General features: G+C 42.7%; 1 protein-coding gene across 2 annotated transcripts in view; it reads right to left on the bottom strand.

Moving 5' to 3' along the window:
* Nucleotides 1–3064: 3064 nt before the first annotated feature.
* Nucleotides 3065–20142, bottom strand: part of LRRTM4 (leucine rich repeat transmembrane neuronal 4) — a 433443-nt gene continuing 416365 nt past the window's right edge. For both annotated transcript variants that reach the window (XM_048928295.1, XM_048928296.1), the window contains one exon: nucleotides 3065–3557. In XM_048928295.1, coding sequence (XP_048784252.1) covers nucleotides 3336–3557 — 222 coding nt within the window. In that variant the 3' untranslated portion in view covers nucleotides 3065–3335. The remainder of the gene's footprint in view (nucleotides 3558–20142) is intronic.

Here is a 20142-nt window from a genome sequence, read left to right as displayed (position 1 = left end):
AAAAGAGCCCAATTGCTCCTAAAAATTAATTCCTTTCACTATAACATAATACAGCAGACAAATCACCGTGCTGCTTAAAGATATCTGTAAAGGCACAAGTTTTCCTATGTACAGTGTGGCAAATTCCTTCAGGAACTTTTCCCAGTGGGGAGCTGAGACAAAATTGTGTTTATCAATCTCCAGAATGTTTCCAGTTCACTATGGGAAGGGGCAGCATATTCCAAAAGGCTTCTAAATCTCAGGGCTGAACATTGCCAGCCTTAGCTATAAATCCAAACAGAAACTTGCTTTTACGGACTCACGTTCCTTGGGTGCAGCTCCTACCCATCACATTATCGGTGCAGCGTAATTTCAGTGCCCTGCTGACATTTGCAAGGCAATTATAAGCTGGAGAGCCAGGTAGCAGTCAATTTCTCTCAACGCCTCCCAGAAGCTGTTATTTGGTTCCATCAGTTTTTGTCTTTCATGAAGCACAGAGTTCAACAACACTGGGCTGAAGGTCAGGCTGATTTTCATCCAGCTTGCCTGAAGACTGCACAACCACGAGCAGCTGTCCTGAGCAGCTCTGTGACATTGGTGCTCAGACCCAGCAGTGACCATAAAGATGCCATCATTAGCAAACACTCACTAATGAGTTCTCTCCAGTACGCCTGTTTGCTGCTTGCTAGGGAAGGGATCTTTAGGGACACAGCACAAAGGCCTTACCTGGCATCTGGGGAAATGCACCATCCTCCCTCAAAAACCATCTGAAGAGGAGGGTAGGACCTTCCCTATGAGGAGCCTAGGCATCTTTTAAGCTGAAGTTGTAATACAATCACGATTCCATGAGCCAACTCTTGAAAAACAAAAGACAAATATGAAACTCATAACAAAAGACTGGAGCTGGACATGTTACACTGCAGGCTTTTTTTTTTCTTTTTTTTTCTTCAAAAATGGGTTTTATCACATTTCTTTGGCTCTAATTGCAGCCAAGGCAGTGTGAGATTTAATTTCTGCTACATCCAGAGTGCCAGAGAGGTTTGTATAGAGCCCTTTTGGTCTGATCGCTGCAACCAGCTAATTAACAGTGCTTTAGGTAGCTTGGTACATGCTGCAGTGACATCATGATTCGATCTAAAGCAATCCACAACGTGAATATCTGTCTCTTCATGCAGGTAGGTAAGGCACAACAATATGTCCTCAAAACATTCATGGAACGTTACCTCCTTAATCATCAAGAACACTAAGAAAATGCTTCTTGCCCATACTGGCACCAAGGTTCAAACAGCACAAAACCAGCAACATTTTCAGGTAGAAAGGTGCGGATTCATCCAGTTAGCCATGCACACAGTAGTGAACCCTATAATACAAACACTGCCATTATCACCTTTTAGGACCATGGGAACGTCATCACATTTTTGATGCCTATTGAAAAGTATTCCAGTGCTGATCCAGAGCCCACAGGAATCAATGGGAGAAAGAGGGAGCTTCCACTTTTGGTGTAATAGGCTGTGGGTCAATGTCTTAAACTCAATTTGAAGAAGCCTGTTGTTTCAGGGAACCTTTTCCCTCTGTCTGTAGGAATGCTAAATCTGACAGATATTGAGATGTCTAATAGAGCTGGCTGTAAATTTATCACCTCGTCTTCCACTCCATTTTCTTTTCATTTCCTGCCTAGCATTTAATTCTAAATACATTACCTCCGATGCATCCAGCAGGCCCACGTTTTCCTACAAGCTGCCTAGTGCACAGAATGCATACATCCACATACATTCTTCCTTTCCTTTCAGAACAAAAATATGTTTTTCAGGTGAGAAATGCAGAAGACAATACGAAGTTGGATACATGATACAAGAATGAGCACTTAAAGAGACTCATGAATTGAATCCTAACCTTGTGGCCAAGTGATAAGTATTAATTAAATAAACACCCACTGCTGTGTTATTCACCAGCCAATTAAAAAAACATATATCTTACCTTCTAATCTGAACCCATCTAGCTTCATCACAGAGACAAAATATTTAGAAAGCCAGAAGGCTTCTCCTTCTCATTCTTCCCTCCCCCAGCATCACCCCTAAACCTACTCTTAGGGAGGAACAACTTTTCCAAACTTCACCCAATTCCTTTAGCTCCAAGAAGGTGAAATGGGATAAAATTTTTGTTCCCTTTGTCCACTGAATCCCTGTGTAACACATCCAGAGAAATCATTCAAACAGTAGCTTGGCTGTGGTGTCCCAACCACAAAATAATATGTTTATTTTTTTTTTTTTCCACCACTTTTTGTTGTTGTCATTTTATTGATAAAAACTACACAAAAACTAACTGATCAGGATAATTAATTTAAAAAAACAAAACAAAACAAAACAAAAAAAACCCAGTGTTACACATTCTCCTGTGTTTTAGAAATTGTGTCAGCCAGTGAGTTTCACCAAAACACTCTTGCTTTAAAGGATTTTCCTTCTGATCCATTTCAAGCACATCTTTCCCATTTTGGTTCCCAAATGTCCATTAATTTTGCTTACAGCACATCTGGACTGTAAATATGAGAGATACACCATTGCATGATTTCCCCCCCCTTTTTTTTTAGAGACCCAGAAGTAATTATAGTGTCAACAATGAAGCACAATGATGACAGTAAAAATCAAAAGCACCCTCCATAGTGTACAGCCTGTCTCTTAAATGTACATGCACCCAAGTTTCTTTGTTTCTGCTGCATCCATTGCCAATGTCCTTTTGGTTCAACATAAGCTGTAATGCCCATATCTGAAGTTTGAAATATTAGCGCTCGACCACTTAAAAAAAAATAAAAAATAAAATTAAAAAAAATAAAAAAGGAAAAAAAAAAAAAAAAGAAAATAGAAATCTATCTTTTGCTCCGTTGAAAAAGAACCAAAAATATTAAACAAATTTTTGAAGAGTAATAAACACTCCATAAGGAATCATGGCTGACCCATCCCACCCCAGCCCTTGCCCTCCCCACCCCTTTATTTTTTACCTGTGGTTCTCCTTCCCTGGAACCGTGCAATGTAGAAAAATCAAATATACAAACAAAACTCTTAATCCATCCCTTTATGTAGCTAGAGTGAAATCTATTTTTTTTTTTTTTTTAATAAGAACTCAACAATCTCTCTTTAATATTTACATTGAGGAATTTGTTCGAAAGTTTAAAGCAAAGAAAATCCTGAAGTTCTCAGTGTGTACTGCAAGACAGCATTTCCAGTCTGCGGGGTCTGCTTTATCCCCTTCCCGTGGTCTGTGTTGGAACATCTCGAAGTGGAACGGTGGATTTTAGCTCCTGGCCCTGCTCTCTTCTGAGCTGAAAGGTCCTTCGGAAGAGCTCCCCGCTGCCTCCGGCCCTAATTTGGTATTCTCTCAATGTAGATGGCCGGAGCCGCTGAGCGTGCGATTGTGGCTATGAAGCTGTGGTCCCGACTGAGTTCCAGGTTGGTGGGTTCTGGCTGCTCCCGGGCCATGCTGTCGTAGCCCTTGTTGACGTGGAGGGGTTTGTGGGCTTGGCAGTAGCTGATCACTGGTTGGTCGTAGCTGTAGTAGGGTAAAGTCTTCATGTGGTGAGGGACCTGCAGGAGACCCAAACAGATCGAAAAAGAGAGAAATGTGAATGATGTGCTTCGCCATGTTTGTTTAGCAATTATCCCAGCGCAGCTCTAACGTGCTGGGTGCTCAGCATTCAGCTCCTGCAGGAAGACAGCTCTTGATTCATCCAGTCCCCTGCAATGGGACTACTCAAACTGAGTGAGCCTTAACTCGGGCTGAGAGTCAGTGTAGTGCATGTGGGTTCATCTCTTCCCACGGTGCTGAGGTTAGGAGCTTAGGTCCATGAGGTGACTGTGTCTAGGGGCAGATCTCAACCCATCCTGCCTTGTATACTGAATTCTGACCTTGCTTGCACAATCTGGCTGTGAAGGAAGCTGCTGGTAAGACAATCCTTTTAAAAAAAAAAAACAAAACAGGCCCTCTTCCACAGCCTCAAAAGCAGCTGAGCATTTCTACAGAAGGCAGCCCAGCCTGAGCATGTCAAAGGACAGGAAATCTCAGCTGCCAGCTCATGCAGCTCTCAGCACAGCTGGACACGTGTTTACTCCTCCTAGGACTAAACTGTTTTCGAGATGATTTCGTGGGTTCTGTATCTCACAGGCTCACCAAGAGCCTTAATGATGCTCGCTGGAGCTGAGCAGATCCACACCTTGTACAAATGCAAAAATATATTCAAAATGCCCGCAAGATCTATCTGAATCCTCTTTTTTTTAAAATGTAAATAGAAAAAATGCCCCAATCCCCCACCCCACGCACATCTCCTCCTTTTCTTTCTTTTTGTAGATAGATGTCCTATGTTTGCAAATGTTAATCCTACAGGTAAATACGATTTATGGCACAACCTCAGATACAAATCTTTGCAGATAATTTTATCAGCTACAAGAGACGAGCTTTTCAAGTAGAAAGAAATAAGCTTTTAGGAAAAAATCACACTGCAGGAGACAGAGGCAAGAGTCTGTTCTAACACACCTAGCAAACCTGGGCTCATTATAGCTGGAGAAACCCTACACAGAATTCAATCTCATAAGCAATGCTTCCTTATTTTCCATGCTGAACTTTAAGTGAACACTACAGAGCTAATTTATCACAGACTTCCATTGCATGGTGCACACTGCTGCAATCGTTATGAAAAAGCAAAGGCATTAGGAGCAATTGTAAGTCCTGCAGGGTCAGAGTTCCTGTTGCATTTGGATCTGAGAAGCAGCTGGAATTCTCCCCTGATCCCTCTGCAGAACGTTGGAAAGCTTCCAAAACTCTTCTGCTACCTGAAACTCAGCTGAAAACGTCATTTTACATGACAGCTCAAAGGCAGGAATATAGCAGACAGGCTGCTCAGCAGAATTTGATGGGACAAATGTATTCACTTGTGGATCACCTTCAGCCACAGTGCAAGAAACTCCAACTCCCTTCAGATACAGCAGTATCTGTGCCAATTCCTATCAGGGCTTGAATTTGTCCTCAGCCTTTAACGTAGCTCTTTATGATTCTATAAAAGCCAAGGACTGTTTGTGTTCGGGAGAGCTGAGAGATTGAGGTCCTGGCTTTACAGCAATAATGCACAGTACATTAACCACCCGAGTCATGCAAGCAGAACTCTTTGCTTGTTTTCTTCCCTTCTCCAAATGGGAGTCAAATGGAATTGGGATCCCAATGGCACCCCTGGGTGGCAGATAAACACATTTCCCTTTCAGCTCTGTCTCAGCAGCTGTAAAGAACCACTCAATTGTTTTTGTTGTTGTTTCTTTTTCCACTTACAAAAGTCAGGTTTGTGGAGGGCTGACATTATATTAATAAGGGAAACATAAGCACAGGGAAGGTGAAAGTTCTTTAAAAGTGTAAAAAACAAATAGGTGTATTGAGCAACCCATGAGCTAAGGAGCTACATGTTCACTTGGAGAACACAAATGGGCCCAACAACGGATGTGCACCCCCTGTTCTCAGACATGGCCCTTCTGCTGCTCCTCAACTCTTCTGGGACCTAGATTCCAACAAGAGAAGTTAAAGAAAAGCCATGCCAAAATCCTGGAAGAAGCATTATCCTTGAGGTACCTCCAGGGAACACCAAATGAAGAAATGCCAACAGGCCCCCAACAAGTTGTTTTTTGTGATTCCTCTAGAATGTGGTGGTAACCACAGGAACAGATCAGCACAGAAATTCCCATGTCAAATGGAAAGACAAACAGGACTGTTGATTGCAGAACCAAGCCTCCTTTCCCTCTCTGGAACCGTATCATAGAATCATAGACTGGTTTGGGTTGGAAGCGACTTCAAGGACCATCAAGCTCCAATCCCCCTGCCGCAAGCAGGGCTGCCAACCTCCTCATTTAAAGCTAGACCAGGCTGCCCAGGGCCACATCCAATCTGGCTTTGAACACTACCAGGGATGGGGTGTCCACAACCTAACTGGACAGCCTGTTCCAGCACCTCCCCACTCTCTGTGAAGAACTTCCCCCATTTTCAGTATCTCTGAAATGAAAATATGGAGGCCGTCATTCACAAAGCTATTATATTTTTTTTGTTCAATTACTTAAAAAAAAAAAAAAAGCATATTTAAAAGGAGCTGAGTTTAGAAATATTTTTCTCCAGGTTCTAAAGCAACTTTTACTCTGTTTCATTATTGCTACAGAACTAGTTCCTTGGATGCCAAGATAAGTGACCTTTGACAAGTCATTTTATGAGCTGGAAAATGAGAAGATTATGTCCTGCCTTTGCTGCCCTTGGGACTGGAGGTCTTTGAGCAAGGGATGTTTGTGTAGGGACTGAAGCAATGCAGCTCTCACCTGAGCTGGGGCCTTTCAGCTGCTATGGCCTCCAGGAGACAAACAAAGAAACAGAATAAAAAACACCAAACAGGCTAATAAATACCCGAACAAATAGCTACAGGCTCTGGGATTCTGCCATCATTATCTTAAGGCCTCTTTCATGGAAGACACAGTTTTCACAGGTGAGAAACTGAGAGTAAGGGAATGAAGCACATACCTTTCCACAGTATTCTATGAATCATTTCCATTCTCTCTTCTAAAAATGACATTGCCTAGCACTTAAAGGATTTAAACTTGCTGCAGGAGAAACATACATCAATGGCTATGCTCCCTCCTTGGATGTGCACAGGGCCAGGCTGGATAGGGCTCTTGTCAAGTTGGTCCAGCAGAGGTGTCCCTGCCTATGGCAGGGATTTGAATTACTGGGTGGGCCTCAAGGTGGGCCCTTCCAACCCAATAATTCTGTGATTCTACGATTAGCAAGAGAATGCCTTCCAAAGTCATTAATGTGTAAAGTCACTAATGTGATGGACATGCTGGTGTTAACCCATGTATGGCATCAGGGAGGATGGTCTTCATCTGTGCTATTGCTCTACCATAAAGGAGCATAGAGTTTATCCAGTTGATTAAGTCAGTGAGTGAATGAACCTTGTCTTGCAAGAAAGCATTGAGTCTATCAAGCAACAAGCATTATAAGCACTTCAACTGTTTAGTGAGGGGTATTGGCTAATGGACTGGATTAGTTAGCTAGCATTAACTTCTGAAGACTGCAGCTCTATAGATCTTCACTCTGAATGTAATAAACATTGTTTCTTAGCAGTCACTCACTTCAAACAAACGTACAATTGCAAGCAAAATTTACATAAAACCCCTAGCTACAGGAGTAAGATAAAAGATTTAGCAGTGGAAATTTTGAAATGTAAATCTTCCTAATGAATAGATACTGGAGAGGTTAACAGCTCAACAGCACTGCTGCCAAATAACAACTCTGCAAAACCTGCTGTACTAACTTGAGTTTACCAGAAACTTGACAAAACTAATTCAAAATGTGTGTCTCTACATTCTCTGTCCAGTTTGCCTTTGACACCTAAGTCATTCCAACATGCAAATGCTTGTATCCACATTTCAATGCAATCTGTGATTTTTTGTTTGGTTTAAACCACTGCACTGATTTGTATCAGCAGCTTTACCTACATTAACTAACTTACTCTCTAAACTTTAGAGGGGTAATGCACAAGACAATTCAAATTAAAAATTTTTTTCAGTGATAACAGTTACGCTTCAAATTCCGTTTCTTAGAGATGCAGCCATTAATACTTAGATTTTTAACAAAACATCAATAAAAATCCTTATTCTGCAACATGAAGTGTACATGAATAAGATGAAACCTTGGCCACTGAACTTGAGGAGCTTGAAAAATATCAGACTGGGCCCCCAATTAGTATTAAGTGACTGTATATCTAAACTGCTTTTATGTCTCTGTTTCCTTTCATAGCATGCATCATCATTCATCCTTTATCACTTGCACTGCCTAATAACTAAGGCTTTATTAGGCAACCCACAATTCAGCCCTAGTATGGGTTCAAAGCAACACCTCTCTATCAAGCAATGCAGAGCTGAACAGAACACCCAATTCTTCGTGCTGCCTGTAACACCTGTTCAGGTATTTTCTTGGTGCACAGCAGCAGGCTTACTGCAGTGAAGACAAGTTGAGGATCAGAGATTAACGCTCTGTCTTGCACAGCATCACTTGCAGTTCAGCAAGATCTAATCACCAGCGGTCCCAGGTTGAAATAATTTCCTGGTAAACTCTTAAATCACATTTTGAAAACACGAGTTTTCCGAACAGATCTATTTCAGGTTGGAAATATTATGTGTTTTTTACTTTCAGTTGGGCTTTGAAGAAAGATTTCCAACCATTTGTTACCCTGCAGGGAAAGGATATCTTTCTTGGGAAACAAGGATGGCCATGGATGTCTAAATGACTCATAGCATCAGGACTATCAACCAGCGGGCAGACATGCAATGCGAGGAAGGACTGATAATCCCAGCACAGCCTTCTGGAAGAGGTCTGTAGTGGGAGGGAGGTCATTTGGATTCAGGTAAACTGAATTATGAGCATACACTTACCCACTTAGTGATTACACGATTAAATTACATCCAAGTTCAGAAGTTGTCCATACATAGCAGAAACTCAGAGTGACAAAATACGGAAGCTATGTTTCCTCATTAGTGCTAATATTTAGTCTCAGAACACCATGACTTCATTGCTGAATTAACAGCGTAGATGTTGATAAATCAAATTCAGAGTTCATTTTAAACCTTATCATAATTTAGAGTAAAAATAAGCAAGGTTTACAATTAGCGAAGCACACTGCTTTACCTTAAAGATGGATGGATTAGGTGCATTAGGCAGCTAGGACAGGTATGATCAATTTCATTGGATTTCCCCTTGGAACATCCCTTTGAATTCAGTTCAGAAAATCATTCCAGTTCAGGAAAATACACAATCACACATTTCCTATTAAACTCATTCAAAGCAACAAAGTGCCTCCATTAAAGTTAGGTCTGAAAAATGAATGTTGCTTCATTCTGTTTGCAATAGCAATAAACACGAGATTGTCTGTCTGCTCCTTTTTTTTTTTTTTTTTTTTTTTTTTTTTTTTTTTGTTAATAAACCATTTTGGCCTGAAATTCATGTTTCCTGAAGAACTCCTCAAATTGGCAAAAGCATCAAAATCACTTTAATTAAAAAAAAAATAAAAAAATAAAAATGCAGACCTCAGAACTCCGAGTGCTGAGTAACAAGGTGCTGAGAAGAACTGCTTTTACTGCAGCTGCCCGTGTGACATGTAAGAGTTTCAGGAAATGTCAGCTTGGTTTTTATGTGAAGGTCTTCCAAACGTTTCATTAGCACAGGTTTTATAAGAGCTACAGATCCCACTGGGAACTATGCCTGCAGTCAGTGTGCCTACATTAGGCACGAAGCACTAAGCAGGATTCCTTCGGTAGCCTGAATTGTAGGTGCAATTCCCACAATCAATTCCCTGCAATTTCATGTTCAATTTGTTCCCCATTCCAGCAAGAAACCACTTCTTTGCCTCCTCTATCTATTTTCCACCAAATCAGGTTAATGATCTACTTATCTCCCTCTGGGAGAGGAACCAGACAAGGAGGAGGCCCGCAGCGTAGCTCCAGAATCATTCACATCGGGACAAGAACCAACAGCAGGTCGGTATGTGTCACTTTTCACCAAGAAGTGGAGGGGTGCACCCACAGAGGGGATGTTTTGGGGGATGTGCAATAGTGTCAGCTTCTCATCTCTTGCACATTTGTGCACATGCACACAAACACTTATAATGTATTCTCAAGGCAAAACGTTGTACAAAGAAGGCCTTTTCTTTCTATATAGAGAAAAATAGGCTGTAGAGTGTGTCCAGAGAATGGCAACAAAGCTATGAAGGGTATGGAGCAAAAGTCTTATGGGGAGCAGCCGAGGGAATAGGTTTAGTCTTGAGAAAAGGAGTCCTCATTGTTCTCTAGAACTGCCTGAAAGGAGGTTGTGGTGAGAGGGGTTGGACTCTATTCCCAGGTAACAGCAATATGATGAGAGGAGATGACCTTAAGTTGGATATTAAGTGACAGTGCACTGGCACAGGCTGCCCAGGGAGGTGGTGGAGTCACCGTCCCTGGAGGTGTTCAAGAACCATGGAGACGTGGCACTGATGGACATGGTCAGTGGGCATGGTGGGAATGGGTTGGGGTTGATTTTGGTGATCTTCATGGTCTTTCCCAACCGTAACAATTCCATGATCCTATGAAAATACCTCCTTTGACTCACCTTTTCACAGTACCTTAGTACTAAGCTAAGTAAACTTAGCTTATGCCCACTTTAACAATCATAGAATCATAGAATGGCCTGGATTGAAATGATCATCTACTTTCAATCCCTCTGCTACGTTCAGTATCACGAACCACAGTCCTAAAAGCTCATCTTCATGAACATCCCTCACCCACTGATCTCCTCAAAGCACCACTGGTAGAGGCACACAAGACATCATGGTTTTGGTCCACTTGGATCTCAGCAGTCCAGCTGAAATTTGTTGTTATGCAGAGCCCTTCCAGTTACAGAAATGCATTCAGCAGCCTGCAGTGTCCAAGTGTCAGTCAAAGCAAGCACTGAGCTCATGAGATAAGGACTGCACAGAGCAGACATGGGGATGAAACCCACATGTTCAGAGCCAAGCCTGAGATAATTTCAAGTATTCAGGGGCTGGCAGAGATGGAATGGAAGCATTTGTTTAAATTTAATCCAGAGATAAAATTCCAGAAGACTGTGGTCAGCAGGTCTTGGGAGATATCCCTGTACAAACAACTCTATCAGTGGAAATCTGGAGCCCAAACACTACAAATGACTGACAGGTGGGTCGCTATGTTTATTCAATCCTTGTATTTATGACCATGAAAATGGGATCCCAAAATTGACATATGGTAATCAGGACTGATCCTGCTATGGAAAGTGTGGAAAAGCAACAGCCGGCAGGCACAGGGTGCAGCCACCAGGTACTTTTGCATGTCCTATTTACAGTTCTATTTATAGCTCTTAAAAGGTACCTGATAATTAATAGATATAATAAATAGCTAGAGGAATTAAACATCAATGAATTAGATACTTATGGCTATATGGGACTATATAAACCTGCAAAATTTGAACAATAGAATCATTAAGGTTGGAAAAGATGTCTAAGATCACCAAGACCAACCCCAACCCATTCCCACCATGCCCACTGACCACGTCCCTCAGTACCACATCTCCATGGCTCTTTAACACCTCCAAGGATGGTGACCCCACCACCTCCCTGGGCAGTCTGTTCCAATGTCCAACCACTCTTTCAGAGAAGAAATTGTTCCTAAATACTCAACTCGAACCTCCTCTGGCAGATCTTAAGGCTGCTACCTCTCATCCAATCATTAAATTGATTAATTCCATATGTAACAAAGTTGTTTAAAACACATCTATTAATTTTTCATATGTCATCAAAACTTTCACCAACTTTTAAAATGCCAATAAGCTACACAGGACAAGCTGTAAAAACAGAATATTATGATGTATTCTCTCACCCTTTCAGTTTTCCTCTTCTCTCCCACAGAGTTTTTTAACCCTTCCATCCAAACACACAAGTGCTTTTCCCTTTTAAGCACTTCCACTCTGTGGATTGCTGAACTAAGAGCGCTCAAAGACCAGGACAAAAACCATGCCCATCCCCCCCTTGCTCCTTTTACAGGCCAATTTTGTCTTTCAATCAGCAAATGAAAACTTTTCCCTAAAGGGAACTCTGAGAAAAGAGGCAGTCCTTTCAGCCTTCTTGGGCAAAATATTTCTTTTGAATTGCTTTATCTGTATTTCATGGAGTGTCTGCTCATGACAAAAGAGCTCGCTGATGAAAAGCATGAAGTGAGATTCAAAGCAACCTTCGATTTTCCGCCGTGGAGCACCGATAAAATAAACAAACTATCTAGATATTCTAATTGGAAAGCCATTAATATTGCTTTCAGTGCTATTAGGATAATTTTCTATAGAATTCAATAGGAAGGGAAGGGTGGTATTTAAAAAAAAAAAGCTTTTGCATTGCTTAGGGACAGATTAGCTTTCCAATAGCAATGCAGTGCCTCATGGCAGGGACCTACCCAGATGTAAGAGAGTCCCTTTGGGTACATGTCTTTGGCTGCCTAAGCACACAAGCCTTCAAAAACTTGACTTTCTCTTAAGGCAACTTGGTTTTCATTTAGCTACTTTAAAAAGCAATATTCTCAAGGGGAGTTTCTGCTCCCTATGTATGGCACTAAATGCTGCTTAAGCGTGGATCATTTGTACCTAGCCTACCAGGATGAGTCAAAGGGCCATTGAGCCAAGTCTCCAAGGGATCAAGAAGAAAGAGCAGAGCACAGGTCAACAGCATGGTAACAATGTCCACAGGGCATTCTTCTGACCTCCAACACTCCTGACTTCTGTTAGCCTTCTCAATTGCTGACATTTCAGCCTGAAATGCTACGGGCTGGATCTTCCAGCATCTCTATGAGCCTGAGGCACTCGCACAGGTGCTAGCAGGTAAGCGGATGCCTTGCATACTTCAGCAGATGGTTTGGGGTTCAATTGCATGCTGAATGATCCCAGCACTGAGAAGACATTCTTAACTAGGAGCTGCCCTAATGCCATTACTTACCCTTCCCTCTGATTTCCATGTGAGAGAGAACTGGAACCTTTCCTTTTCCTGTATTGTCCCCTGGGAGGGGAAGGTCCATCATGCAATTTGGGAAACAGAGCACGCTGCCTCAAAAAATGAATGATGACAACATGGAAAAAAGGTAGAGTTACTTTTCTATGCAATATTCATAAAGATGGCAACTTGCTCCATCCACTGCTCACCATAAATAAGAACCCTACTTAACAGTGTACTGTTTAATACTCCTGATAATGCTTTGCCACCGTGACAAAGTGCTGGAGAAAGAGTGGAATAAGGCTCTGTCTCACATTACAATGCCTTTCCATTTGATCTGCCTCAAATTTTCAATGTGCCAAAGAGCCATCCAGAAATTGATGGCTTTTTCAAGAGTTTTAAATACTAGATTCTGTACGATGACACCAAAAAAACACTCTGAAAAGCTGGAAAGAAATGACTCAAATTGCACAGGACTTTGACCTTAAGGCAATACAACCAAACTGCTTGTGATTAAGAACTACTGGTGCTAGAAGAATGGGGATGCTGTGTCCCTTACTGGACTGATAAAAATTGGAAGTTTCTCCTTCTCTACATTATCTAGTTATATCACACCAACAGGTTTTGGTTGGAGTTAGCTGACGGCCTCAACCCATTTTTATTTTTTTTTAATTCATGTTTATAATTAGCACTGAATTCCATTTAATACGGTAGCATTAAATATAGAGATAGCATCCAACCCCAGCATCCCTCACAAGCTGTAATGTCAGAGCCCTCCTCTATCAGCATTTAAAATTCCACATTCAACATCATGGCATTGACCTAAAGCAAGCAGACCATTTGCCTTATTTTTCAGTCACCCCCAGACAACCTGAAGGAGCTTCCTTTACAGAGAATGAATGCCAGAAAAGTAAAATAAGTGGCAGGAAAACAAAGAAAGAAGACTACAGGAGCTCATGCTGCTGTTGTTTCACCTGGGCATCAGATGGTCTACGTTGGACCATCAACATCCAGAGCTGCTGACCAGAAAGGACTTAAACCAAAAGCAGAGGAACAACCAAAGCACCATAGGTGCAAAGTGAGACTGAGCTGAAGGAATTATTATTTCTCTTGAGGAAACAGTGAGGAACCAATTTCCTCTGGGATAAATTTGTTCCAGTGGGAGAGAAGAAAGAGCTGGCACTACAGACCTGCTTGGACACGGGAGGGAGCTCCTATTAAACTGAATGTCTCAGCAGGGTTCTCTTCATGAGAAATTACATTTTAATTACCTCCACTGTCTCCTAGCAGAGGAATCAGTGTGTGCAATGGCACAAACACAATGGAAAGAGCATTAATCGAGGGACAGCTTCTTCTCCTGATGCATGTCACTTCCATTAGCGCTGATGGGAGCAGTGTGCCCACACGGAGATGTACCCAACTCCATGGTTTCCAAAAGGTACTGATAAGTGACTCATATTGGGGTGAGGATTTATATAAGCCCTATCTTCACTGGAAGGCTGAAGAACAGCCTCTGTATGCTGCAGCACCATAAGGGGAGGAAGAGGAGGACAGAGCTGGAGGGAAAGGGCTATTTTAGGGGCAATGCTATCAGCCCAGTAGCAACATGAGAAATCCATCCACCCAAGCCCTAGCTACAAATGTATGACTAGTTGATACATGCTAGTTCACCTCTTACCAGCATTTAAACCATCACAGAGGAATACCAGGACTTTAATTAAAGCTCAGAAAATGCTTGCGTATGAACTGCTACAAAACCTGACTGTATTGCTATGGCACTGCAAACATATCTGTAACTGCTGGTGTACGAGCATGCAGCTCGCAAAAGAGGGATGTAACAGCAGCATTGTTAGCTGCTTTCTGAGCAGACTTCTGAAATGGCAAACAGCAAACCAAAAAAGGCAGGGGTAAGGATTAGAAAATTAATAACCAACTTGGGTTCATGCTTCAGTCAGGTTCTATAGAATCTTTGTGTATCTGAGATCGAGCAAGCAGAAAATTAATGCAAGACTGTCCAGTGTTGCAGGCAAGGACAATGCACAATGATAGCATTATTTTTTTTAATACTCCATGGAAAACAAATGACTTTTTCTTTCCTCTGGGCAAGCTTTGTAATACGCAGGGAAATCTTCAGAATATTCAGAATCCCTGAGAAAACGGCAAGAAAGATGGGTTAGAAAATATTCTTGGGTTAGTGACCTTTGCTGCCACAGAACCCAGCAGATCAATTTGATTACGCTATGAATGCAAAACTAATGGATGTGATTACTGGGCCCCAGTGGCTTAGTGACACTTTTAAAGCAGAAAGGCAGGCCTGGGTGACGTGCACACCGAAAAGCATGTTCAATCTTCAGAACAGCCACTGTGCAGTGGGAGAGGAGAGTGCACAAACACTCTGAAACATTCAGAAGCAATGTGCTCACTATTGAAAACTGGCATGGAAACTGCAGGATAGCTAGGAAGTAGAGGAAAGGCTGCATTGCCCGAGGTGTCTTTTCTCTACGTGGATGGAAAGCAGCAAGTTGTCTTCAATTTGTCCCATGCATGAAACCCCTGCATAGAAGTTGTGACTGACTGTGGCCGGATCACTGCTCTCCCCTTCCAAGGAGCTGCCAGCTGGCAGATGCCAAAGCTGTAATTATTGCCCAACAGAACATGATGTGTAAATCCGGCTGGAGATTGAGCCTAGCTCAGAAAAAAACAGAAACATTCAGAGGCATTTGGAGAAAAGGAAACCGAGTGCCTTTGCCTGTAGAGCTGAATGCAACCAGGAGAGGGCTGCAGAGCACGCACCGCTCACGCTGACGTTCCAGACAGAGCAAACAAAGCAGCCTCATACCTATTCTGACGCAATGAACATTAATAAGCAAAAATAGTTGTTTCCTACTCAGACCCTTCCTGTGTTTGAGCTCAGCAGTAGCGATGGAGTGTAAATGAAAAGAATCAGGTTCAAAGAACCCCTCTGGAAAAATAAAATCCGCACTGTGAGCGAGATTTTGGAAACCAAAGGAGCTGCTGTGAGAAATCTCTGCAGCTCACGTCAACAGGAGACGGCATGCTTGAACGCTCTCTCGAGCAGCCAAGCATGAGCCAAGCAGTTTCCAGCTACCGTGGCATTTTTTTTTCCAACTTGTTCTGTTTGGGAAAGGTAACTGCAGCGTGTCGGATGGGCTGAGCACAGAGGTGAGCAACCCACCTTTGTCATATCGGGTCAGAGCATCGCTGGGATGGTGGAGCAAAGGGCTGTGACCATTCCCAACCTCCTGCATGGGATCTGCGCTGGTTGCACAGAACAAACACTCGATGTCTTGCTCATCTGTAAGATCAAGGCAATATCATGGCCTAATCCCTAACTACCCAAGGGTGAAACAGACTGGGAGAAGGAATAGAAAGAGATAAATAAGTGTCTTGTAATCCAAAATCTGTTGTTTATTTGCAGTGCCTAGAGGCCTCGACCAGAACTGGAACTGCGCGGCAGTAACCAATGCTCATGTGTTCAGCACAGCCCTTGCCCTAGAGAGCTCATGCTGCAGACAGGCATGACAGATGAAGGGTGGGAGAGAAGAGAACAGCAAGCAAGCAAAGGATCTCAAAACTGATGCACAGATTGAGGGACAGATTTTTCCACGAGCTAAATACATGAATACAGATCTTTTATCCCTAAATGACTTCCCTTATCATGTGGCCACTGTGCCAGTGTAGACATGTTAGTGCTACAGGCCAAGCAGTAGAGTTGGTGCTGAGCACACTGTGCCCACAGCACATGCATTTCAGAGGATTTCCACCAAACTGGCTCCAGTCTGGTCCAACCAACACTCAGAGCTGGTTTAAATCCATCCCAGAAGGATTTGGCTTTGTTCTGGGATGTCAGCACACTGAGGGCAGCCTCGAGATCTGCACATCAGAATTATCACTAGGATCTGAACTAAAGCGCCAATTAAAAGCATCCTCTGGGAGTCAGAGACGGGATTCATGTCTCTGGAGCCCCAAGCCAGTGCAACACAACTCAAAGCTCTCTGTTTAAAGGTGGTTTTGACTATGACATGGTAGCCTAAAGTGATGCTACAGATCTCAAAGCCAGGAGTTTGCCTACACCTACTTTTTTTTTTTTTTTTTTTCCTTTTCTTTCTTTCTTTCTTGCATTTAATCCAGGATCAACAAAGCCACGACAGAACTGAGCACAGACAGATGCTTAAGGAAGCCAGGCTGCTCTGCCCTTCTAAGGACAGCAATCTCAGCTAACCCACAGATCTCAGTTCACCCCAGATCAGTGGGGGAAAGCTGCCAAAGAACAGCTCTTTAACAGAGCCCCTCTAAAGCCCAGTTGCAGCCCAAAACAATGAGCTTTGTGCTGAAGACTTGAGCAAAAAGCAAACATGAGCCTTGTGGCTGCCATCACCCTGTGGATTGCTCAGACCCTTCTGCTCCTTTCCAGCCTCTTCTCTCCCAACAAAGAGAATAGAGGTGACAATACGACTGCAGGCCACAGTCTGTGCACTTTTGTGGCAAAGAGACAGAGAGAGGAAGGCTGAAAGAAAAAATCCCACGGTAACTGCAGTATAAAACCATTGGATTTCTATTGTACTGAGGCTCTTCCCTGGGGAGCACGTTCCTGGGAGCACTGCATTGAGGGGCTTTGCCAACAGTGAGCAGTGAAGACTTGCAACAGGCAGGAGGGGTCAGATTGAACAAAGCAAATCAAAGTCTGAGAACACTTTCCTGCACACCAGGGATGGACAGGCTTCCTGCAACGTTGCTTAAAGATAACACTCCTTATCTTTCTTCTGCTCCCCAAACAAGGACAGAGCAAATGAAGGTCAGCATGGAATAGAAGACAGGTGATTTATCTCAATGATGGAACCAAATTTTGGAAGAACATAAAGCACTGACCATTTCCCCATATCCTTTAATGTTATACAGAGTGCTTTGCAATCACTAGCTGAATGGGCTCATGGAATTACCGGGGTTGTCAGGTGACAAATGGTAGCTCATCCTCTTCACACTGATGGAATGACAATTTTTTTTTCCATTTGCGAACTGGAAATAATTCAGTCCTGTGCAATGCAAGACCAAATACATCTGTATCTTCCATCAAACACAATAAGGCCAATCACAGCCGCAGCCTCAACTCACAGCAAACATACTGCAGGTCCCTAAGTTCTCACACTTTGAAAATTTTATCAAGAGCCTATCTTCAGCCTGCCACATTTGTAAGTCAGATCATGTTAGCAACAAGAATAAACAACAGTTGTTTGCCCTTGTGCTGCACCTTCCATCCAAGGGCTCTGCAGTCATTATTCTGATAAGTCTTGTGTTGTTGCTTTGAGACAAGCAGATATCATTATTCTCACTTTATAGATAAATAAACAGAGGTCAGGGAAATCCCCCAAGGCAATCCAGAGAGTTGAATACCTACATCAAAGGGTTTAACAAAGACTGATATCACTATTGCTACCAAAAAGACAAAGGAACAAGAGGAGCTGAAGCTGAGTCCAACATCAGATAACTGGGCCTGGAACTTTGGTCTCTGAGACAACCTCACCTGAGAGCTGGCTCCCAATTTAACAGCCAGTATGAGCTCTATCTAGAAGCAAACATAACAACACAATGCAATTTAACCACCCGAGTCCTGCTTATTGAATACTAAGATACATAGCTCTGTTGTATGGTATGGCCACAATGCAGTCAATGAAAAGGAGCACAATGACTAAAGACTTTTGGAGGGGGCATTAAAAGGGGCTTTACAAGTTTCAGAGTCATAAAACCTGGCCCCAGTGTTGCAGACTAAAGCCATCAAATCAACTAGAGATGGTCCGCAATTCTGGTAAGTATTATCTCTTCACCACAACATGTAGTCTTTTTATCTCCATACATTTCAACTGGTTTTATCACTTATGAACTCAACAGGATGTTCCCATCAGGCACTACACAAGTTCTGGAGATTGATCCTTCCTTGGTAGAGTGGGGCTGCTAGCACATTGGCATCAGCTAGAACACACTAATAGCCATAACACTGAACAGAAGGAACTCAAACAGTGGGTAAAATTGATTTCTCTCGATGTCACCTCAGTTCTTGCAGCCTGCTGTAGGAGCTCAGTCTTTACAGCCCTGCTTCAAAGTGTGCCAAGGGAAATTCAGAGTGGATATTTGGAACAATTTCTTCTCTAAAAAAGTGGTAATGCATTGGAACAGGCTGCTCAAGGATGTGGTGGAGTCACCAACTGTGGAGAGGTTCAAGAACCATGGAGATGTGGCATGAAGGGACGTGGTTAGTTGGTCTGGTGGGCTGGGTTGAGGTTAGAGTTGGTGGTCTTAGAGGTTATTTCCAGCCATAATGATTCTATAATTCCACAAAAAAAAAAAAAAAAAACACCAAAATTCCTTCTCTTTGGCCTGTGTATTCTCTCACTCATATAAACAAAAATATGGGAAGGTTAACAAAGTACCCATTAACCATCCAAGTTATGTTGTTCTGCTTCCTACTCTTTACCTTGAGACAAAGCACACAAACTCACATCAAAACCCAAAAGACCAGCGTATGCAGCATCTCACTGTCCCAACATGATGCTGATAGCTGGAGGAAGAGCCCTAGAGCCTTCATCCCATCGCTGTCCACATCACTACGGAAGGACAAGGCAAGGGGATGACGGCAGCACATCATGTTGGTGCCAGCTGGACACTGGTTGACATGGTTACCCTTTTTCTTTTTGTGCTATGGGTATGTAGTGAGTTCAGCTTCAAAACCTTCCTACAAAATGTAACACAATGCAAGGCAGGCTTGTCCTATTACCACGGAAGAAAAGAATGTGCCATTGACAGACTTCAGTGCCCTTTTAAAGCAGAACAGCGCTGACATCAAAGCTCACAGCACTCCTCTGCAATAGTTATTCACCATCTCTTTGTGGCCAGGGACTAAAACATTTTTATGAAGTTCTAAGGGGAAAAAATTATCTCCTGAAAATGAGTCTCTTGTAGTAAGTGCTGCAAATAAAGAACAGCTGCGGTGTTTCCTATGGAAGGTGAAACGGAGGGAAGGCAGCCTTGATGTGCATTTGGGCAGCAGCGGTCAGTTTGCGAGACATTTATTGGGCATAATGGGAACATTTTGTTGTCAAAATGAACATTCAAAAAAATCGTGGAGTGTTCGGCAGGGTGCATTATTTAAACACATATTTATCTATCAGAAGGAAAACAGCTGCAGATTAGGGGGGAGTGTGATCAACCGTGGCTCAATTGTAGCCTCAGCCATATGGTTTTTGTCTGACAGATTAGGGGACTATCTTAAATCCTTTTTTTTTTTTTTCCCCTCTGCTCACAAGTGGGGCCTACATACTACAATAAAAATAATTAAAAAAAAGGAAAATAATGAAGCACAGCATTCCTTGCAAGATGTCCTTTCCTTGAGGGCTCCGATGCCACTTGCTGACATAACTGACAGCTATTGAAGCACTGTGATTTTGTGCACTAATGCTGTGATGACAGCTCCTGCACTCACACTACTCAAAGCTGTGGATTCAGTGCCCTTAACCATCCCGCTGTCCTTTGAGCTGAAAGATTCAGATTCAGTGCCCTTAACTATCCCACTGCCCTTCGAGATTTGCTTGCAGGCGGTGCTCCTCACCCTTATC

This window comes from Lagopus muta, chromosome 27 (assembly GCF_023343835.1).
Source record: "Lagopus muta isolate bLagMut1 chromosome 27, bLagMut1 primary, whole genome shotgun sequence".
NCBI classification, from domain to species: domain Eukaryota; kingdom Metazoa; phylum Chordata; class Aves; order Galliformes; family Phasianidae; genus Lagopus; species Lagopus muta.
The sequence above is the reverse complement of the archived record's forward strand: the minus strand, read 5'-3'. Positions and strand labels throughout refer to the sequence as shown.